Consider the following 24,108-nt stretch of genomic DNA (forward strand, 5'->3'; position numbering starts at 1 on the left):
AACGAAAAACAAATATGTAACACACAAACAAACGACAATTAACCACTGAACTACAGGCTCCTTACTTAAATCTCCACAAGAGACCAAAATGACGTGACAGATATTAACGACTATAGGTCACCGTACGGCCTTCGACAACGAGCAAAGCCCATACCGCATACTCAGCTTTAAAAGGCCCCGATATGACGATGTAAAAAAATTCAAACGAGAAAACTAGCGTCCTTATTTATGTACGAAAAAGGAACGAAAAACAAATATGTAACACACAAACAAACGACAATTTACCACTGAACTACAGGCTCCTTACTTAAATGTTCATAACATACTAAATGTATGTTCATATTGAAATTGATAGAAAACCAAAAATTGGGAATTTTGGAAATGAAGGAGGAGGTAAACTTCTAACAACACTTTACATACTTTTAACTCCGCTCTGAATGCCCGCGATTTCGCGGGTGTGTTCTAGTATATGATTAATTTTATGCTGTATGAACATTAATGAAATACAAAAATATATGATTGATTTTATACTGTATGAACATGAATGAAATACAAAAATATATGATTGATTTTATACTGTATGAACATAAATGAAATACAAAAATATATGATTGATTTTATACTGTATGAACATGAATGAAATACAAAAATATATGATTGATTTTATACTGTATGAACATGAATGAAATACACACATATATGATTGATTTAAATTGTATGAACATCAATAAAATACAAAAAATATATGCTTGATTTAATACAATATGAACACGAGTAAAATATAAAATATATGATTGATTGTTTACTGTATTAACAATAGTGAAATATGAAAATAGATTATCGATTCTATACCGTGCCTGTAAGAAGATATATGAAATATAAACATATAAGATTGATTTTATACTGTATGAACACGAGTAAAATATAGAAATAGATTATGGATTCTGTACTGTAAGAACATCAATGAAATATAAAATATATGATTGATTTATACTGTATGAAATAAGAGTGAAATATAAAAATAGATTATTAATTATATACTGTGAGAACATCAATGAAATATAAAGTATATGATTGATTTTATACTGTATGAACACGAGAGAAATATAAAAACTGATTATTGATTATATACTGTAAGTACATCAATGAAATATAAAATATATGATTGATTTTATACTGTATGAACACGAGAGAAATATAAAAATTGATTATTGATTATATACTGTAAGTACATCAATGAAATATAAAATATATGATTGATTGTATACTGTATGAACACGAGAGAAGTATAAAAATTGATTATTGATTATATACTGTAAGTACATCAATGAAATATAAAATATATGATTAATTTTATACTGTATGAACACGAGAGAAATATAAAAATTGATTATTGATTATATACTGTAAGTACATCAATGAAATATAAAATATATGATTGATTTTATACTGTATGAACACGAGAGAAGTATAAAAATTGATTATTGATTATATACTGTAAGTACATCAATGAAATATAAAACATATGATTGATTTTATACTGTATGAATACGAGAGAAATATAAAAATTGATTATTGATTATATACTGTAAGTACATCAATGAAATTTAAAACTATGATTGATTCTATATTGTATGAACACGAGTGAAATAGGAAAATAGATTATTGATTTATACTGCATAAACAGGAGTAAACTATACTTGTGACGTTTTCGCTTTTTATAGTACTTTCTAGTAAGAGGAGATTATAAATGAATCACGACAACTGAATCTGAATGAAAAAATGTGATGTAAATAATTTAACTAGAGTACAAATTGAACCACAATATTATTGATGTTACTGGTGCCAATAAAACCAAGCATTAAGGTTCATGTATACATTATTTGTCATGAGACGATAAGTTTGAGAGAGACGAGTCGTTTAATCTGTATGTATGCTAGCATTACTCCTCTTAAAAGTATGCATATAATGTACATATTTGTCTGCATTTTGCTTCTCTTTTTGTCTTGAATATACTTATAAAATATCATAAATTGGCTTCTATTCTCGAATTTAAGTTTTCCTCAACCAAATGTTATGAATCTGATAAAAAATGCTTTTTACCATACAACTCAGATCGAGATTGAATTTTAGAGGCGTCTATTTGACCTTTCAAGAGTTATGCCCTATTACAAATGCTAAAATATTTGAATTTTTTGTTTCCGTTCTTTTACATAATTTTGCCTCAATCAAATGCTACAAATCTTCTACACAATGCTTATTACCACAAGACACAGATCAAGTTTGAATATGGACGTCGTCACTTATAACTTTCGAGAGTTATGCCCTTTTCAAATGGATTTTTTTTCCGTTTTCGTTCTCTTACTAAAGTTTTCATCAACCAAATGCAATGATACTTATGCACACTTCTCATTACCACAAAACTCAGATGAAGTAATATCAGTAGAGTAACGTTATCCGCTCTTTAGTTATGTCCATTTATAACTTTATATGCAAGCGGGGGAATCATCTGTGTCACATGTACACATGCTCCATTTATTTATTCATATAACTGTTGTACGGGATATGTCCGGCAAAATATATTGCTTCAACCCAGTCATCTTAGTTATAGGGAAAACGGTACTATTTATTCTGCCATAGGCGACAATACTAACATTTTCTAAATTTACCACTTTTTATAATAAAAACCTGGATAAAACAGTTAGTACTTTATTATTCTGTTTTAAAAAATTAAGCCAAATAGTATCATGACCAACTTCCAACGGAGCGTCTTTATGTTATCCATGCCCATCGTCATTTTACACAAAATTTATGAAATTTGGAAAGTCTTTTCGAATAATTCTCCAGAAAATATTTCCATAGGTTTCAAAATGTATATTGTAAATATACACACTGCAGTTATTCATAGATGAATAAAAAAAATATATATATTGTACCCTTACATCTAATCACAGCGCTCCTTTAAAGTTGACTTCCTTCACCTGCCTTGGGTACCTTATGCTGGGAAAATGTAATAGTACCGTTTTCCCTATAACAAACAGAGGATTTTACAACAGCTACAAAAAATGTTACTAATGCTAAACTAGATCCAAAATTAGTATTGAAAAACGATTGGTATGAATACATAAAAATAGTACCAAAGAAAAGGTTTGTGGTATTATCCGATGCCGCAATATTCTGACCCGATATTGCCATGCAACACATTATTTTGTTGCCGTAGTAAAACGACATTGTATTCGTCATACATCTAAGCAGTCTGAGTGATTGATAAATCTACTAACCGTCCAGTGACATATATTGCAAGAAATCCGGATGTGAACAAATTAAAACATCAAACAAGTTAGTTCTGCGAGCGGTGTCGACCGGGATGAAGGGCTAGAGAATTAAATTGCCACTGAAAAATATCATTGTATATTAGGTAGGGGCAGAATGTTGCATAGCAAAGCTTACCCCCGGTCGTAATTCAAAGTTTTATGTGTCCGACATATGGCAAAAAAGGTCATGCGTAACAACCCATCACTGATCATGATAAGCTGCTGACCTATAAGTGAAATCCAAATAATCAGTAGTACCTGAAAATTGTAACGAAAGTACAAGTAAGAGACTTAAAGAAGGACGAACGAGCGAACGGACAGATGAATGCAATATGCCCTCCCCACCCACCAAACACACACATACACACACTTGTAGTGAGAATATAATAAATAAATTGGTGCATCGCCTGTATTTATGAAAAAAAAATAAAATCACAAAAATACTTAACTCCGAGGAAAATTCAAAACGGAAAGTCCCTAATCCAATGGCAAAATCAAAAGTTCAAACACATCAAACGAATGGATAACAACTGTCATATTCTTAACTTGGTACAAGCATTTTCTGATGTAGATAATGGTGGATTGAACCTGGTTTTAAAGCTAGCTAAACCTCTCGCTTGTATGACAGTCGCATCAAATTCCATTATATTGACAACGATGTATGAACAAAACTAAAACAATAGGTAAAAATGTCACAAATAGGGGAACAACAGAAAAAGAACCCCACCATAAACTTGGGGTGATCTCAGGTGCTCCCGAAGAGTAAGCAGATCCTGCTCCACATTTGGCACCCGTCGTTTTGGTTGCTCATGTTATTACAAAGCCGGTAAATAATCTAATTCGGTAGGTCACATTCGTGAAAGGGGAACGGGATTGTAGTTACGACATAAGGAATATATATCCGATATCATATGTAAAACGGATATTCCATAACGGTCAACCAACTCGTGATGGCGTCCGTAAAATTTACGAAGTGATGATTTCAACTTCACCATTTGGAACTCTTGGTTTAAAAATCTAAAGGTCGTTACATTCAAAAACAAAGTAACATTACATTTTTTATAGACATAATCAAAGTTATCATTGCATATGTTTCATAACAGAAAAAACAAAATGAACAAGTTTTTGAATATATGAGTTTAATCTTTGGTCTGTTATCTATATGGTTGTTGCATTGGGTCGAAAATCAACAGCTGACTGGACTAATAAGAACAGAAAATCCGTTGGTCTAATTGGCATAAGCATGAGGAAGCTAATAAACAATGTCATAATATCTGTTGGAACAAATATCCTATACCTGCCATTTGTTCCGTTAGGAAAAAAGTGAGAAATGTTATTCAATATTTCAACTCCATTTATTTTCCCTGTGTTTGATCGTATTCATACACACTTGCAATAGTCCCTGCTTCTTGTCCCTCTACTCTTTCGTGATATTGAGTTGATAAATATAAAATTAAAATCTTTAAAACAAGGGAAAAAATGTTTGAATTGTTTTTAGACAATTTAACAAAAATCTAAAACACCCAACAACAAAAAATGAAAGGAAAAAAGGGGTTCCATGCCAAAGGCGCCTGTAACCAGCAGTTGTATTGACTCGGTGCTAGAAATGAAATATATACATGTATAACACTTTATAATTGTTGTTCGAACCACTTTTCTTGATTTATTTTCATAAATATATGAATGCTAGAAAAAAGGAAGCAATTTAAAGAATTTTTCATGTAATGAAACATAAATAATTGAGCGTATTGAACGTTTAAGTTTAAAAGAATAAGAAAATGAGCAATCACGAAGTATTTTTGGATTATTTGTAAACTTTCTACTAATTTCTGTGTCATTTTGGTCTCTTGTGGAGAGTTGTCTCATGGGCAATCATACCACGTCTTCTTTTTTATACCCATCAAGTCTCCGTTTTTTATTACGAATATGAATAGAAAATACATTTGAATTATTAATGCGTTAGATTCTATTTATAGGTATGGCTTATTCCCTATATAAATAAATCATTTAAACACGACATTTTTCATCGAAATTCATTCTACGACAATGGCGAGCAGCGGAGATGGCGAAACGACTTCTGTAAGTACTACTAATAAACATCACGGTAAAATGTGTTTTTAAATACACATATTGATAAATAAATGTCTGAGCACGATAACCCCCTGAAATCAAATGTATTTTATCATTACAATTCAGCTTTCTTGTGAATTCATTTGTAGACGGATACATTAATTTACATGATCACTTCCTTAATCTTGTGAATATATGAGGGTGTGGATGGGAGTTCACAGAATATAGAAAAATGGAAAAAAATAAAGAATAGAAGGAAAAAAAAACAAATAAATAATAGTGAGGATATAATAAGGTTCTTAAATATAGAGAATACAGAGTAAATGGCAAAAAGTATACAGAATAGAGAAAAATTGCCTTAAATTTAAAGAATATAGTCCCTTAATAAATCTACCATCTTTTAAATGGAACGTTGTACTAAGATGAATGATTAAATTTGTGGTATATTTAAAGGGTATTCATTGAAATTTAAACAGAATGTGTAGTGATTCGGAAATGTATAGGGTAGATGATTGTCTGAATAAATGGTCCAAATTTTATTTTCGATTTTAACCAGGAAGTTAAAAAAAATGACTATATTAATACATAATTACTCTCTTAAATGCCGGTCATGACGTTTAATAAATTCTCCAAGAGACCAGGAGGGGGGGGGGGGGGGGGGGGCTACTAGTATGAGGTAGTAATTGAAATTTTGCAGTAAAATATAGAGAATAAAAATTCGGCCCCTTGGTTTTTTATAAAATTGCATAGAAGTAATTGTAGAAAGAATTCGGTCCCCGTTCTGTATACTTAAATAATCTTTTAATCACATAGTCGTAATGTAAGTACATCAGGAAAACAATCATTATCACAAAATCATTGAAATAGTTCGGAGTTCTGTTAAAAGACGAATACCAGTTATTAACTCGCAACCCAAATAGTAATTTGTTTCAATTTAAGAAGAATTTTGTAAATACAATTTTTATACGACCGCAAAAATTGAAAATTTCGTCGTCGTCGTCCGAAGACATTTGGTTTTCGCACTATAACTTTAGTATAAGTAAATAGAAATCATAAAAGGAAGGTTGGGATTGATTTTGGGAGTTTTGATCCCAACAGTTTAGGAATTAGGGGCCAAAAAGGGCCCAAATAAGCATTTTTCTTGGTTTTCGCACAATTACTTTGGTATAAATAAACAGAAATCTATGAAATTTTAAAATAAGGTTTATGACCACAAAAGGAAGGTTGGGATTGATTTTTGGAGTTTTGGTCCCAACAGTTTAGGAATTAGGGGCCAAAAAGGTCCCAAATAAGCATTTTTCTTGGTTTTTGCACAATAACTTAAGTATAAGTAAATAGAAATCTGTGTAATTTCAACATAAGGTTTATGACCACAAAAGGAAGATTTTGGGAGTTTTGGTTCCAACAGTTTTGGAATTAGGGGCCAAAAGGGTCCAAAATTAAACTTTGTTTGATTTTATCAAAAAATGAATTATTGGGGTTCTTTGATATGCTGAATCTAACCGTGTATTTAGATTCTTAATTTTTGGTCCTGTTTTCAAATTGGTCTATATTAAGGTCCAAAGGGTCCAAAATTAAACTTAGTTTGATTTTAACAAAAATTGAATTCTTGGGGTTCTTTGATATGCTGAATCTAAACATGTACTTATATTTTTGATTATGGGCCCAGTTTTCAAGTTGGTCCAAATCGGGGTCCAAAATTAAACTTTGTTTGATTTCAACAAAAATTGAATATATGGGGTTCTTCAATATGCTGAATCTAAACATGTATTAAGATTTTTAATATTTGGGCCCGATTATCAAATTGGTCCACATTGAGGTCTAACGGGTCTAAAATTTAACATTATTTGATTTCATCAAAAATTGAATTCTTGGGGTTCTATGATATGCTGAATCTAACCATGTATTTAGATTTTGGATATTGGACCATAATAGGTAAATGTCCAATTTAAAATTTTTAAGTTTTTAAGTTTAAGTTCTTAGACCACATTCATTCTATGTCAGAAACCTATGTTGTGTCAACTATTTAATCACAATCCAAATTCAGAGCTGTATCGAGCTTAAATGTTGTGTCCATACTTGTCCCAACTGTTCAGGGTTCGACCTCTGTGGTCGTATAAAGCTGCACCCTACGGAGCATCTGGTTTTCTTTTTGTCTCCAAGTTTTTACAGTCGTCAGTCAATATAAGTAAAGATATAAATTTTGTTTTCTGTTTACCTTCTGATTTCAACAAAAAATATAATAAATAGCCTTTAAATCATCCTTTGCGTTTTAACCTGTGGCTATACTCTGGAGATAAAGCTGCCGTGATGCATTTAGCGTGTCCTATGATGTTGATTACTTAGTTTCAAAATTATGAAACATATTGTTAAAATATTTCAAAAGGCATTGTGTGCTTGATGCCTGCTTTATGTCCAGGCAAATGTTATATTCATATCCAGGATGTGGACGTGATTATAATGTTTATATTCTAATTCGCTAGCTCAAACGAGCATACATAAATTATTTATAAAATGGAAACACTTGTTTCAAAAGAATATAACACCAGCATGTGCCACTTACTTGATTATTCTACTATAAACAATATGAAATATTTTGAGTCCCGATACGGCAACACCGAGTCTACAAAATAGAAAGTCAAAGTGAGAAATCCTATAATCTATCTATATATTATGGCGCGGAATCAGGGTCAAAAATACTTATTCATTTTTGTATTTACGTATGTACATAATTCGTTTTACGTATATACAAAAATAATTACGTATATTCGTAAATCGAATTACGTATATACAGAATTAATTCCGTATATACAAAAATCGAATTACGTATATACAGAAATAATTCCGTATACACAGAAATCGAATTACGTATATACAGAAATAATTACGTATATACAGAAATATGTTATAACAATGAATTCCATTGCCAGGTTGTATTAATGTCTAGTATACAAAAATATTAACGTATATACTCAAAGAATTCCGTATATACGTAAAATAAATCCTGTTTATACGTAAATAGAATTTCGTATATACGTAAATAAAATTTCGTATATACGTAAATCGAATTCCGTATATACATAATTATTTCTGTATATACTTAATTATTCACTTAATTATTCACGTATATACATAATTATTTCTGTAGATACGGAATTCGATTTACGTATATACTTAGCATTAATATGATAGCTTTTGCATATGTGTAATGGGCGGAAGTGCACAAGCCATATCTTCCCACCCGGGCTGATAACCAATATCAAGTGCCTCTCGTGCAAAAAACCCATATCAGTGCCTCTCGTGCAAGTTACTTCCGGTGTTTCCGGTATCGGTTGTTTACTTTTCCATTGTGACGTCAGATGTTTTTTATGACGACGTCAAAATGTACGGGAACTTTTGTGGGGATAGTTTAATACTTGCTAACAAATGCCATTGACAATTATGAATCATTTTATAGTACAACAAACATGGAGTAGTAATGATCGTAAAACTCTTCCAAATTTTCAATGTTACCATAAATATATAAGGAGTTAATGATGCTGTTGTATGACAACTATAGTATATTTGATTCATAATTTTAATTTTCTTTATAAAGTGTTCGACTGTTTTAGTTATTGCATTAGTTTATTTGCCTTACATAAAACTATTGTCGGAAGTATATGATAAAGCGATTAATACATGGCCTTTTCCATATCAGCCTGGGTATCATCCCTCGACCCATATCAGCACCTCGACTCCGTCTCGGGCTGATATGGGGGTCTCGGGATGATACCCAGGCTGATATGGAAAAGGCCATGTATTAATCTCTATATATACAGAATTCGATTTACGTATATACAGAAATACAGAATTCGATTTACGTATATACAGAAATACAGAATTCGATTTACGTATATACAGAAATACAGAATTCGATTTACGTATATACGAAATTCGATTTACGTATTTACAGAATTCGATTTACGTATATACGGAATTTGATTTACGTATATACGGAATTCGATTTACGTATATACGTAAATCGAATTCCGTATGTACAGAATAATTATGTATATACGTAAATAAGTATTTTTTACCCTGATTCCGCGCCATAATATGTATATACATGTATATATATATACAACTCGTCTAAACATCAACCCAACAATGTTAGATCTGTAAATTTGCTTTATATATGTATAAAAGCTTATAAAGATACAAACATTCATTGGCAAGGAAAGGAGAGTGTGGGAACCCTTCATCATGATTTAGCTGTACAAATTAGATTCAAATAACAATATTCATTAAGTTACTTTAAACAAGAAAATTATTCGCGCATAAAAAATTCTGTGCTATTTATATATCTCAATATATTTACGCTTTTCGACAAATGTTGGCAAATCCGAAATATTAATTATTATAGGATTAAACACATTTTTTCTAGAGGTTATTGATGTGTAAACCGGGGCGGTTAACTCACAAACTGAATAAAAGTCCGAAGGACTTTTATGTCAAGTTTGTGAGTTAGAGACCCGGTTTACACATCAATAACCTCTAGAAAAAATGTGTTTAATCCTTATAATTCTTCAGCCAAACATACTCGATTATTAATTAACATTATTACTTTGATGGCTACTATATATGTACCATCAGAAGCACAATGGCATGTCGTAACCAAGGAGTACGCCGCCATCTTGACTTTCTAAACATTTAAATGTTTTATAAATGCAACAGAATCTAAAATGAACTAGCACCTACCTCAAAAACTTCATTTTAATTAGATACTTTCCGAATTTGAAGCGTACAAGTAACGAAATAATCTTCCGTCTGGAAGTTTTCAATCGTATGACGCCGTGTTTTGCCATGACGTAAATTCGCCAAATTATTCGTGAAATTTCCCGGAATTTTATTCAAATTTTATTTTTATACATTTTCGAAGCTTAAGTGCATTTATTTTATTTCTTCTTTTTTTTAATTATATATGCATTTGAATAGAAACAACTGTTATGCAATTGTTTTATAATCTCAACTTGCTGAAGATCCCAGTATCCCTGCAAGAATGTGTATCGCGCATGAATAGCTTACAAAAGTAGTTTCGGAAACATGGTTTATCGAAGTGTAAACCAAGAGAAAAATTCTACTTGACCAATGAAATTCAAGTATTTATAGATATGCAAATGATATAAGAATTATTCAAACACAAACCTGTTTATTTAAAACAAACACTAATAGATGACCACTATAAAATCACACACTCAAGTGTGTTTGTGTACATAAATAGAAACTTGTGTATATTCAACTTAATCATGTTAATGAAAAACATATGAATATACTCTGCCGTATACTAAAATGACATATGCTCAGTAGGGTTTTGGCGTGGTACATCACAAGATAACAGTCCGCGGAAGACATACCAATCTAGTCAGACAGAGTCGACAAATCTACGCTCATATTTCAAAATTTTTAATCAGTGGAAAGTAGCCACCACCTTTTTTTAAAAGTCTTTCTTTTTGCCAAGCTAAGAATAGATACCAATACCTCCTCTACTCTAGGTTTGACTAAGAAAGAAGGTTCATACCTGGTACACAAAAATAAAAGTCTTTACAAAAAAGATGAAATTATAAACACAAATGTGTCAAATACATACCAAACTGAACGTTACACGTAACGAAATTTTATCAATTGCCATATACTAGTACCTGATTTGATAATAAATGCACTGAACCGATCGCAAATACACGTTTTTATCCAATATCTTTTTCTTCAAAAACTCTTGGAGAGAACCGGCCAAATATAAGAGTGTTAGAGAGAATTCAGAGTTGGGCAATGCCAAGGACACACTTAAACTAGACAGTCAAAAAATACTTACAACGCAATGAGTAAAACAAAAGACCAAGGAATATTAAACAAATTCACAAACACTACATAGACAATAAAACAGTAGAAAGTATCTCATAGAAAACAGTGGATTTTATAAGGCTTCCGTGTCGTGAAGGAAATGTCCCCCAGTATTGAAATCGATCCAGTTGTAAAAAGAAATCAGAAATAAAAAGAAATCCTATATCTCTATTTTTTTGTAAATTCGAAGGTTAATTCAAGTAAGGAATAATAGTCAGAAAACTGTACTAAAACAGTACATTTTATGAGGCTTCCAAGTCCTGCATATAAAGAACCATCAATCACACATGCATACATATACTCAAAAATATAGGATTACAGTATGTACTATAATGTTGATGGTGTTTTTTTTTTAGCATAACCAACCATCACCCGAAACGATGGATAGAATCCAAGCTACTATATATGGACAATGTATTGGGGATGCAATCGGACTACTCACTGAATTCTTATCAAAGGATGAAGCAAAGATGGTGAATATTGTTTTAGCCTTCCAATTATTTTAAAGATACTAAAATCCATAGACGTTTAAAAGTTAATCAAAAGTTATCAATAGCTTGATTAACTAGTCTCAGAAGTTAGCAATACATATGCGATGTTTTATTTGACATATTATTTGAGAAGTCTGAAAAGATGAAAATCTGAATGAAAGGAGATGATAGTAAAACATTAATTACACCACAACAAAGCAGCACAAAGAAAACTCTTCAACAAAATTGATCTGGCAAGGATGCATAATTATTTCTGTACCTTTTTAGAATATAGCTCTTCATCTTTTTAATAAGCTTTGAGTTTTAAAATATTTTGGCCTCGAGCATGACTGAACAGTCGAAACGCGCATCTGGTACCTAAAATTGATACTGTTATTGCAAAGAATATAAATCATTGGAAGGGGACATTAGTTGTGTACTTACTTCCCATTTAATTTATTCATTTTAAATATCTCTTCAGCATTATGAAAAAAAAGCCAAAAAATTAGAATATCGACATAAAAAGATCGTTGATGATTTTCACAGATCAAGATGGCAAGAAGGCGACTGGACAGATGACAGTGACCAAATGATTCTAATTATGAGATCGTTAGTCGACTGTGGTGGTAAGGTATGTCTCAGAATGTCCAGTCGACATCAAGCGCTCTCGACAACTTTACAACATTCACTTCATAAAAATGCGGGTAGAAGAACTGATTTGTCTATCCAGTAAATTTAGAAATGACTAAAACAATGTAAATCGAAACGAAAGGAATATTTCTTCAAATATCATTATGGTAGTTTCGTCCCCGGGGGTATCACCAGCCCAGTAGTCAGCACTTCGGTGTTGACATGAATATCAATTATGTGATAATTTTTATAAATTTCCTGATACAAAACTTTTAATTTTTCGAAAAACTAAGGATTTTCTTGTCCTTGGAATAGACTACCTTAGCCGTATTTGGTACAACTTTTTGGAATTTTGGATCCTCTATGCTCTTCAACTTTGTATTGTTTGGCTTTATAACTATTTTGATATGAGCGACACTGATGAGTCTTATATAGACGAAACGCTCGTCTAGCGTACTAAATTATAATCCTGGTACTTTTGATAACTATTATGTTATTCTTTAATGTTATTTTCATTTGATAGTCCGATTTATGTGCTGGATAGAAAATAAAAACGTATATGGGGGATTTCCATTATTACTTTATTGTTAGATATCAAAATATTTTATGTACATTTTGTTAATTTGTTTTCAAAAACCGTATAGCGGATTATTTTTGCGGGTGTAAAATTTCGCGATTTTCATTGAATAAGGTATTCAAAATATTTTGGCGGTTATAATTTTGGCCGATTCAAAACTTTATCAATACTTTTGCATGTACGCTTTCAAATTAGCGGCATTTATCCTGGCGATTGTGTTCTATCCGCGAAAATAAGCGAAAATTTACGACCCGCGAAAATAGCACACTATACGGTATTAGTTCTTGGTCATCAATAACGAGATCAAAGAGACGTTCATTAATTGTCCAAAATCGCATGTAGTGCAGTAAAATTGGTATCGATCATATAACCGTATTTGGCAGTGTTTAACTGCAGATTTTTCCTATGCACATCAAAATGAAATTTTACCATTCAAAAAAGGGTCTAGAGGCATACACAAAACACAAATCACATTAAAATGACGTCTGAAAATATTACTATAATATTAAAAAAAATATTTTATTTTAGGTAGACCCAGTGGACTTTGCTAAAAAGTTTAAAACCTGGATTAAGAGTGGTTTTAGTGAGTTGGGTGATTTGGGTGGATTGGGTATAGGTCTTACAACAATGAATGTAACGTCACGCCCGGACTTCATGGTAGACCCACATGAGGTAAGACTCGCTCCACGTGATACTTACCATAAACTGGGTACACTGAACAAACAAAAGTACGAGCAAATATAAAGTCTTGTATTTCCAAAACTTTTCATTATAAAAGAGACAACTCATATTATATTTTAGCATCTTAAATATAATTAGCAAATACTATATTACCAATAAGACCAAGTATAATCTGCCAATTTTAGGAGTTATCAGCTTAATGGTAAGTGGTCAAGAAACTCCAACTTTGTACTTAGAATGAAATTCAAAACAGTGTGGCTGTGGCCATTGATTGACACATTAAATTCATCCATTGACTGGGACAATTTAGGTGAACGTTTGTATGTAACGATCACTGCTCACTATGTACTTTTTAAAGACACATAAACTATGGGGTCACCAAAGGTTCTCAACACCTTAATAAAGTAATTCGAAAAATTAATCAGAAATAACACGATGTTTTGATTTATATCAATTATATAAATCAAAACATAAAGGTTATTCCTGATTAATTTTTCGAATTATTTTATAATTAAAGGCGTTGAGAAACCTTTGGTGACCCCACAGTTTAAATGTCTATGGTAGGTACGTCGTTAACAGTGGTCGTTACAGACAAACGTTCATGTAAATTGTCCTAGTCAATGGATGAATTTTATGAGTCAATCAATGGCCACAGCCACACTGTTTTGAATTTCATTCTATTTTCAATGCTAGTTAACGTCGTAGTTGTTTCTAATTCTCTTCAACTTCGCACTTGATTTCAATTCTCTTCCAATTCGTTCTTGATTTTTAACTTTTTCAACTTCGCACTTGATTTCAAATCTTTTCCAATTCGTTATTGATTTCAATTCTATTCAACTTCGTACTTTATTTCAATGCACTTCAACTTCGTTCTTCATTTCAATCCTCTTCAAATTCGTACTTGATTTCAATTCTCTTCAACTTCGTACTTTATTTCAATCCTCTTCAAACTCGTACTTGATTCAATTCTCTTCAAATTCGTACCCGATTCATATTCTCTTCAAATCGGTACTTGATTTCAATCCTCTTCAAATTCGTACTCGATTTCAATTTTCTTCAACTTAGTACTTGATTTCAATCCTCTTCAATTTCGCACTTGATTTCAATTCTCGTCAACTTCGCACTTCATTTCAATCCTCTTCAAATTCGTACTTGATTTCAAATCTCTTCAACTTCGTTCTTGATTTCAATTCTCTTCAACTTCGTACTTCATTTCTATTCTCTTCAACTTCGTACTTGATTTCAAATCTCTTCAACTTCGTTCTTCATTTCAATTCTCTTCAACTTCGTTCTTGATTTCAATTCTCTTCAACTTCGTACTTCATTTCTATTCTCTTCAACTTCGTACTTGATTTCAAATCTCTTCAACTTCGTTCTTGATTTCAATTCTCTTCAACTTCGTACTTCATTTCTATTCTCTTCAACTTCGTACTTGATTTCAAATCTCTTCAACTTCGTACTTCATTTCAATTCTCTTCAACTTCGTTCTTGATTTCAATTCTCTTCAACTTCGTACTTCATTTCTATTCTCTTCAACTTCGTTCTTGATTTCAATTCTCTTAAACTTCGTACTTCATTTCTATTCTCTTCAACTTCGTACTTGATTTCAATTCTCTTAAACTTCGTATACTAGTACTTCATTTCAATTCTCTTCATCTTCGTAATTGTTTCAATTCTCTTCAACTTCGTACTTGATTTCAATTCTCTTTATCTTCGTAATTGTTTCAAATGCAGCTTCAACTTAATTTTTGATTAGCCCCTTTTGATATTTGTTATTTGAGTGTCACTAATTTAGACTCTTTTGTAGACAAAACGTACGTCTAACATGCAAAATTTTAATCATGGTATATATGCTGTGTTCATTTAGTACTGTGTATTTCCTGGAGCTTGCTTCACTGAAGAACTTAAGACTAAGATCGGTCGTAAGTATACATAATTGTTCATTACTTAAAATCAATCTTAGTCGTTAGTGTTTTTGTGAAGCCGACTCATGGCCCTTCTAGATGTAAAGAAAAAAGTACACCTTTAAACTAAATTAAAAAAAAACATAATTTTAGAATAACTTATTTTAGCCATTTGACTAGTGACTTTCCGTTTTGAATATTCCTCGGAGTTTAGTTTTTTTTTTTTTGTGGTTTTTACTTTTTGTGAAAGAGAAATATTATGCATAATTTCATTCTGGTTTTAAGATCAGAATGGTTCTGAATCTTTCATATCACAAAACCATAACACTTAAAACTTTTAACACAACATTTAAGGTAGCTCGATTTGTTTGGGAGGAACATGATAGAACTATTGCTCCCAATGGTGCTGTAATGAGGACCTCTATTGTTGGTATTCACATGTACTGGAGTTTAGATGATGTGACAAAAAATGCACGGGATTTTGCAAAAACAACACATCACGATCCAAGGTTAATTTATTTAGTATAGTTAAATGCACACTCAACATCAATAAAAACACATACGATATTTTTAAAATTATAAGTAATCTCCCCCTAAAAACTCAAAAACAAAACATCTTATAGATCCAGATAAATCTCGATCTTTTAAATTGTAGAACTTTATATTTTGTGCAAAGGTGAGGCCAACAGGCTCGGGCTTTGAAGAATGTGTTCAAGGCTCCATCTTATCAAAACTATTGGCCTCCACTTGCTGGTAAACAAATCATCTGATGTTTAATGTCTAAGAAATTTATTGATTGCATGTGTTTAACACCATTTTCCCTAGTCGCAAAATCTTCTTAAACCGAAGTGACCAATCGACGTGCAGCAGAAAAAGTTACAATTGTAGTCAATTAAGATATGCCGAACACATGTACCATGTGTGGTGTTAAATATCACAACCGTTAGTGTTGACAGGCTTGTGTTGTAATTGTTTTACTACTTTGTCTACGGCCACCGAGACCTTTTTTAATGATTGGAAGACATCAGATATGGGATACCTTGCCCTTGAATCAGATACAACAGAATTGTTCGCCTCTCTTCATTGACAATCGTTTCCTTATAATTTTCTTATTTTCCGCTAATGTCTTTTATATCGTGTGTATCAGCGAGTAAGTTAATTATATACTAATTTGTTTTACCTTTAAACCGATTGTGGAATCATATCAATCAAAACATCCGTTATTCAAAACCATCATCATGGCATGTAAAATAGAGGTAACAGAAATATGTAAACAAAAGTCTGGGTGAAATAATCTAAACGAGATTGTTCCTATAATGAAACTGAGAAATCTCAAATGATTTCAGAAATGTTACATAAAGATGTTTTGAAATATCCAATCCAAAGCAATTGAATACTTGGCTAAATTTCAAACAGAAATGAAAAAGAAGTGGAATAGAAAACATTTTAACATGAAATGCGATTCCTCCGTGACTGGATAAGGATGACACTTAAAACGCAATTGACTATTGCGAACAAAACTGATCTTGCAACTGACTTTTACCTCAGGCATAGATTATCTTAGCTGTATTTGGCAAAACTTTTAGGAATTTTGGTCCTCAATGCTCTTCAAGTTCGTACTTTATTTTGCCTTTTTTACTTTTTTGGATTCGAGCGTCACTGGTGAGTTTTTTGTAGACTAAACGCGCGTCTGCCGTAGATACTAAATTTAGTCCTGGTATCTATGATGAGTTTATTTACTCATTCTGTATGTATATCTACTAGGTGTCAGGCTTCAACAGTAGCAGTATCTGTTGCCATAGCGACCATGTTACAGGGAAAGCACATGGACAAAAAAGACAATTTCATAGTCAAAGATATAATACAAGACGCCTACAAATATGCATCAAGGTGTTTAGAAACAGACACAGAAAAGAAAGACCTTATGTTTTATTTGACATGTGAAAATATCGAAGATTTGAAATTAGATGAAGCCAAAAAAATTGGCTACACATATAAATCTATGGGTACCGGATTTTGGGCATTAAAGCAAGATGATTTCCGGAAGACAATCACAAGTATTGTGATGCAGGTACAAATTTAATTATAGTTGTCTTTTCAAATCCAGTGATCACTTTTGAAATTCTAACTTGTGACGCAAATATTTCCCTCATTTTCAATATCATCATTTCAGCATCAAAAGTTTAAGAAAATGTGATGAATTTCGGTGAATAAAAGGGCAAATAAGAACTTCAACATCAAATTTAAAAACAATTATTTAAGGTGGTAACCAACACTTTCACTAAAATTAATTTGGCTCGTTTAATTTTCATTAAATTTTGTCAAATTATTTACTTTGACCCTTTAACAAAAATATAAAAAAATAAAAATTTTTGAACAAACCGTTTTGTCAGAAAAATTACACTGTTTATATATCAGTTTGACATACACCAGTTTTGATCATTGGGAAGCTTAATATTCCCTTTACAACACAACGTAATTAAAACATTTAGCTTACTTTACAGAGTTATCTCCCTGTAGTGTTATATGTACCACCATAATACTCTTATTTATGAAAGCATTTTTTTTAAGATACCTAAGGGATAATCAAACTTATTAGTCGATATCAAACTGACAATTACAAAGGGGGGAAGAAAGGTAAAACGAGCAAATACAAATAATAATGCACAAAACACAACAAGACGAACCCCACTTACTATAATTATCACACTTTGGATTGCATAGTGTGGTTCAGCACTTAAAAGAAAACCCAGGGTTGTTCTTTATGCGTGCTTTACATGAAGCCCTTCATTTGGTTTACCTCCTCTTAGAGGTTAATTAGATTTAAAGAGGGTAACGGCAAGTGTATCGTGTTTTTTTTTTTATATGTTTTTTAAATTTGTATCAGCTCATTCTGTCTTGTCGGTTTCCTATGTATCCTATGTGTATATTTCTATTAATTATCTAACTTATTTTCTACTAGGGAGGAGATGCCGATTCAAATGCCTGTGTCGGAGGTGCTTTACTGGGATGTAAACTAGGTATGTCTGCTTTACCAAAGTCGTGGGTGACGAAACTTTTACATAAGGATTGGTTGGATAATGAAATCAAAAAGTAAGTTAACTGTATATCGAATGGATATAACATGTTATGAACAGTTGACGTACAGAAAATTACCAAGTTTTGAAATTAAGAACGTCATTCGTGCGTTTTGTCCACTATTCAGTTCTGCTTTATTGCTATAATGAAGTCAAAATGAACGAAATGATGAGCATTTAAAACGAAAACTTCCAAAAAGTTGTATCATATCTGTCTACCGCCCAGTACGTCTTGGGAAAGAAAGACGTTAGTATTTTTGAATGCTTTTGTTTTCAAACCTACTCGAAAATACCATGATCTGTAAAAACTGAAAGCTTTACATTTTGACGAGTTTTCGAGCTTCGGTGCTCGCTTGCAAGTATTTTTTTCATATTTGTCGTCTATACTTTCAAATTTTAGTTTTTTTTAATAAATGTCATTGTAAACCTGGATAATTGTGAAGCTAATATAAGAGGAGAGGGGGAGGACAGGGTTAAGGGAGACAGGGAGACAGGGGTAGGAGAAAGGAGAGGAAGGCTTGGAGAAAGGAGAAAAAGTTAGAGAAAGGAGAAAAATAAAATATCTCTCCTTTTAAAAAATGATCTAATATTTCAAGAAAAAATATCTCAAAAGGAAATGTTTTATTCAAATGGGAGAAAGGAGAACGGGGGTAGGAGAAAGGAGAAGAGGGGTGGTAGAAGGGAGAAGGGTACCCCCTGTCCTCCCCCTCATATAAAGCTTGGTACTTCATTTGCAGTCAAACACGTATACTTTAATATGATGTTCTTTTATATTTTTTTTTCAAGTCGGATTCATTCTGCATGTACCTATATTCATTAACTGTCTTCATACACCCCTAGTTTTTGGTGGGGTTCGTGTTATTTATTCTTTAGTTTTCTATGTTGTGTCATGTGTACTATTGTTTGTCTGTTTGTCTTTTTCATTTTTAGCCATGGCGTTATCAGTTTGTTTTTGGTTTATGAGTTTGACTGTCCCTTTGGTATCTTTCGTCCCTTTGGTATCTTTCGTCCCTCTTTTATAACGTATAGGTTCACAGAATACACTGAATAATCGTATTCACTTGTAGGAAAGTTATGTAGATAAAGGAAGATATGATGTGAGTGCCAATGACACAACTCTTCATCCAAATAACAATTTATAAAAGTAAACCATTATAGGTCAATGTACGGCCTTCAACACGGAGCCTTGGCGCACACCGAACAACGAGCTAAAAAGGGCCCCAAAATTACTAGTGAAAAACCATTTATAGTCTTGTACTTCTTTTATTTACAAATACAACCTTGAAATGTGGTATCTTTGATGCATCCTAGTTATTCATGTTCACATTATCTATTATATTTCAACTTTTTATTTATATATATCATACATGTATATGCAATCCGGTACTTCATGTCCATGCATCATGTTTTAACTTGCCACTTTATCATGTATATCTTGTACTTCTTATTTTAGTCTGCTTGTTTATGTATGGGTAGTATATCTATACTTAATCATATTTTGGTTTGATACCTTGAAACTGGTATTTTATGCACCCACACTAAAACTAGGTACATGTATATCATGGTTCTATGTTTTATATGAATTTACTTTATCCGTGTACTATTTTTTTTTTATCTATTGTTATATAAGTACGAACACTTTACCCGGATACTGTGTGTTCCTAAATTTCCCCCGGTTTTTAATATACACTACATATATTGATGTGGTATTTTATGTATCTATACTTATTCAATTCTAAATTTTATTAAGCAAAATACTTCATTTATTAAATCTTTCGCTTCGTATTTTATATAGAAGGTGTAAAAGGAGGCCCTGATTCCCACTACCCCCCAACCACCCGGCCATTCCCATAACTCATACTTCCGTATCTCTTTACTCAGATGAAAATTTGACATTTTTTTTCACCATATCCTTCTATTTACTCCCCCTCTTCCCTCGGTTCCTGTCCACTGACTCACGTTTCCCGACCCCATACCCATGTGCACCTCTAATATATGGTTATACATCAGTCTCATTAAAATTGATTTGATGTATTGCAGATATTTTGAAATGATGAAATGGGAAAGGATGGATAAATCAAAAGTAAAAAGAAAAACCTAAACATAATCGAAGAGGATAAATGTGTAGATATGGAAAAGGACAGAGAGGAACGCTAATTAATTAGTTGGAAAATATCAGATAATCGCGAAATTACTTTACTATTTGCTTTGACTTAACCAGCTTCCCCCATTGCTTCTAACACTGTCTCAGTATCTAATGACAATGATGATAGTTGGCATGGAAAGAACATTTGAGATCTCTGACATTAAACGTGAAGTTGTCGTTCTTTTGATAGAGGCAGCTTTACTTGATAGTTCGAGAAGAATTAAAATGAAAAGAGTTATAGCAAGTTAATCTGAGAAGAAAAAATATATTTAAGAACTTTTTTTTGGCATTAACCTTGTCAATTTAGATGGGTTTTTTTCTTCAGATTATGCAAAGTTTGTTTCAATAATGTAACTCGAGTAACTAATTGGACCATGATACATTATTGTCACCCTTTATTTTGATTTAAAACTCATTAAACAAATGCATGTATAAACTGTTTGATCTTGCGAAGGTGTGTTTGATGGAGACGCGTCTATATGTATGCTCAGTTGTATGTTTGCATCCTTCCTCTTACAGTTAAAATGCTGCAAGTTATTATCAGGGTTGAGTTCAATATCGTAGCTGCTACGTAGCTGCTATCAATATCTATGTAGCAACTAGTATATAGCTACACGTTCAATAGTCAAAATCTACGTAGCACTACGTAGCTGCTACGGTATTGAACTCAACCCAGGATTCTCCTTTACTGGATTTTTCCCAAGTTTACGATTGTTAAATTTCTATAGACGTGAACTTGTCGTGTTTTTTGTTATCGATGCTGCTATACTTTTTAGTTCGAGAAGATTCAAAATGAAAAGAGTTATGGCAAGTAAATCTGACAGGGAAAAAATGTGATTTACCAAATTTTTCTGTCATTAACCTTTAGTGTATAAATTGTAAATAATAATTCTGCATATCATAGACAGTACATTTATTTCTGTGTTTCATGTCTCGCTCTTTATCTCTTTAAAATATTCCAAATGTGTTAATAAACGTTAATAACTATCCTTATTTACATTGCTCTATTCTTGAAAATAATAAGCGTATCTAGCACATTAATGTCCTGTTTTAGATTTGAAGGAAAGTAAATTCGTGTTCTTGTTGTTTGTTGGTTTGTGATACGAATGCGTTTTATGCAAACAAGCTCCAAGATCATTCAAATATTTTTTTTTTACTTTATCAAATATTGCCGAGCGCAGTCATTTCTATTGTATATCAATATGACAAACTCCGAAGCAATGGTGACAAAATGCTACGGTTCTCGAAGAGATATGGAAGTATGATCCTAAGAAAGTTTGTCAATATGGATGATATAAGATTTGAAAATAATTTGTTTTGTACCATTATGAACTGAATTACAAGGAAAATACATTTGTCAAACGAATATTAATACAACGAGGTGTTACGTATATATGGTGTTCATGATACAGCAACTAAACGACACATACATGTACAAACCATTTGACATTTGAGGTAGACACAACTTCAATGATTTGATGCTAATAACACAGTAAGGGTTGTAAACGCTCTATATGAGAATAAACTACTTTGTTTTAGCTTTTTTTTTTATTGTAGAACATGGAATACATGTATTGGTAAAGATATATTTGTGCAATATCTGAAAACATATAATGGTGGTGAATTAGAATAATTATATACATGCAATATTTTAATATGCATACTTTAATTGTTTAAAACTTTCATTAAGCATCTAACTTTCTTTCCTTGTTTTCGTATTGTATTGATATTTACTGTACCATAAATGTCCAAAGGGGTAAATTGAACGTTAACATTATGGTATGTATGGTAGGTTCATATATATTTTTCTTATTGTTTTATGAATTCGATTTTTGGTTGTTTTGTTTTTCAAAATCAGCCCATAATGTCTCAATAATAAACATTTATTTCACCATCCAATCTATACGGAGAGGTTACACAATTCATATTCAAAACCAATACGTCTTTTTTCTGACAGAGTTGGACATGTGATGTTCCACTAGAGCGTATGTCTTGAACTTTTTTAATAGTTGCATAATATTTGTATCATTGATTCATATATTAACGAACATTTAGCTTAAGGGGGTAGACCTTGGTTCAGGGAGATAACTCTTTAAATCAGTTAACTTCGTTTGTAAAAGTCAAGTTCATCGATGTTTTTTAAGCATTTACCTGAAACAGATTAAAAATAATCTATGTATCCTAGAAGCTTAGAATATGTTTTTGAAAATGGTTGACACAAACGTACTGATGATTTTAAGAGTTTTTTCCCTTAACCTAGGTCTACCTCCTTAAACGTTAAAGTTTTTGTGACATATCAAACCATAAAAGTAATATATTGACGTAAAACTTCAATGATCAAACGTTTGTTTGTTTTATGCTGTATTGTTATAGAAGTCTAATAAATATAAACTTATAGTCTATGTTTCCAGTACCTGCATAATTTTAGTAATATATAATATATGATGTTTATTCAATGTTAAATGTTAAAGTTTTAAAAGATTTGTTATGATTGATACTGTATTGTTATGAAGGATTCATTTAAATAAAGTTATTGCAATATTTTAATGCTATTATTTTAGATCTAAAAATAAGATTGAAAAATGTAAATGTCAGAGGCGAATTTATGAGGGGAAGGGTGTCTGAACCCCCGGACTCCCATTTTGAGGGGGGGGGGGGGTGGTTTATTATTTAGGGAATCATCGAAGCATGATTAGAAGGGGTATGCTCTTACATATGCTGTGACTACTTCAAGTTCTAGTATTGAACTACAGTCGAAATTTCTAAATTCTCGTTTCCAATTCTCAACGAGTCGTATAGAATTAAAAAAAAAGCAAAAAATACTGGCTAACATAATTAATTTTTAGACAAACACATGTGGCACCAGTTTATTGCATGCAGAAAAGTAAAAAAACGTTGTTTTTTGCAAACTTTGACATATTGGATATATTTGATCCAAACGCCCACTGACCATAATCCATAATGTTTATAACTGCTAAAATTGCTGTTGCTCAAAGTCCTCAAAGTCAGAGAATGGCCTTCAGACCTGGTACCGGATTGAGCTGAATCCTTTGCTATGTATTGAGTAACTCTTCATCAGTGCATTGAAGAAAACCGGGCTGTGTGGTAATATCATCAAATTATAAATTATTTCTGGAAAAGATTCTTACAACTTCTGTCATAAAATGCAGAAACGATGCAAACATTAAAAAAAAACCACGGATATCACAAGATTGTGTTTTTTTTTTCGTAGTATATTTAGGTATGAATGTAATATCACTAATATGTGAACTATAGTCTCTTCGGGGGCTCCAGTTTATGCTATGTTATATTTTATGTATATCCATCAATAATACATTTTGGACACCCGTGCATGGAAAAAT

General features: G+C 31.9%; 2 protein-coding genes across 2 annotated transcripts in view; one reads left to right on the plus strand and one right to left on the minus strand.

Moving 5' to 3' along the window:
- Window positions 1-23,266, minus strand: part of LOC139513342 (mucin-21-like) — a 254,285-nt gene extending 231,019 nt beyond the window's left edge. Inside the window, exon 1 of the mRNA XM_071301750.1 lies at window positions 23,249-23,266. The gene's annotated coding sequence lies outside the window, so the exon portion shown is untranslated. The remainder of the gene's footprint in view (window positions 1-23,248) is intronic.
- On the plus strand, window positions 4,145-23,293 carry LOC139513390 (ADP-ribosyl-[dinitrogen reductase] glycohydrolase-like). Its single transcript, XM_071301815.1, has 11 exons — window positions 4,145-5,393; window positions 11,618-11,734; window positions 12,213-12,362; window positions 13,467-13,610; window positions 15,878-16,032; window positions 17,288-17,594; window positions 18,486-18,616; window positions 20,641-21,272; window positions 22,046-22,365; window positions 22,657-22,800; window positions 23,007-23,293. Exons 1-8 carry the CDS (start codon window positions 5,361-5,363, stop codon window positions 20,699-20,701), a joined length of 1,098 nt encoding a protein of 365 aa, XP_071157916.1. The 5' UTR covers window positions 4,145-5,360; the 3' UTR covers window positions 20,702-21,272; window positions 22,046-22,365; window positions 22,657-22,800; window positions 23,007-23,293.
- Window positions 23,294-24,108: the final 815 nt, after the last annotated feature.

This window comes from Mytilus edulis, chromosome 1 (genome assembly GCF_963676685.1).
Source record: "Mytilus edulis chromosome 1, xbMytEdul2.2, whole genome shotgun sequence".
Taxonomy (NCBI): domain Eukaryota; kingdom Metazoa; phylum Mollusca; class Bivalvia; order Mytilida; family Mytilidae; genus Mytilus; species Mytilus edulis.

What these genes read in the sequence shown, in the direction of transcription:
- LOC139513390 (XM_071301815.1), top strand. Translation starts at nt 5,361, where the DNA reads ATGGCGAGCAGCGGAGATGGCGAAACGACTTCT. An exon ending in CAAAGGATGAAGCAAAGATG is followed by an intron (nt 11,735 to 12,212) that starts GTGAATATTGTT and finishes ATATCTCTTCAG; the next exon opens with CATTATGAAAAAAAAGCCAA. An exon ending in TTGGATAATGAAATCAAAAA is followed by an intron (nt 18,617 to 20,640) that starts GTAAGTTAACTG and finishes GATGTATTGCAG; the next exon opens with ATATTTTGAAATGATGAAAT.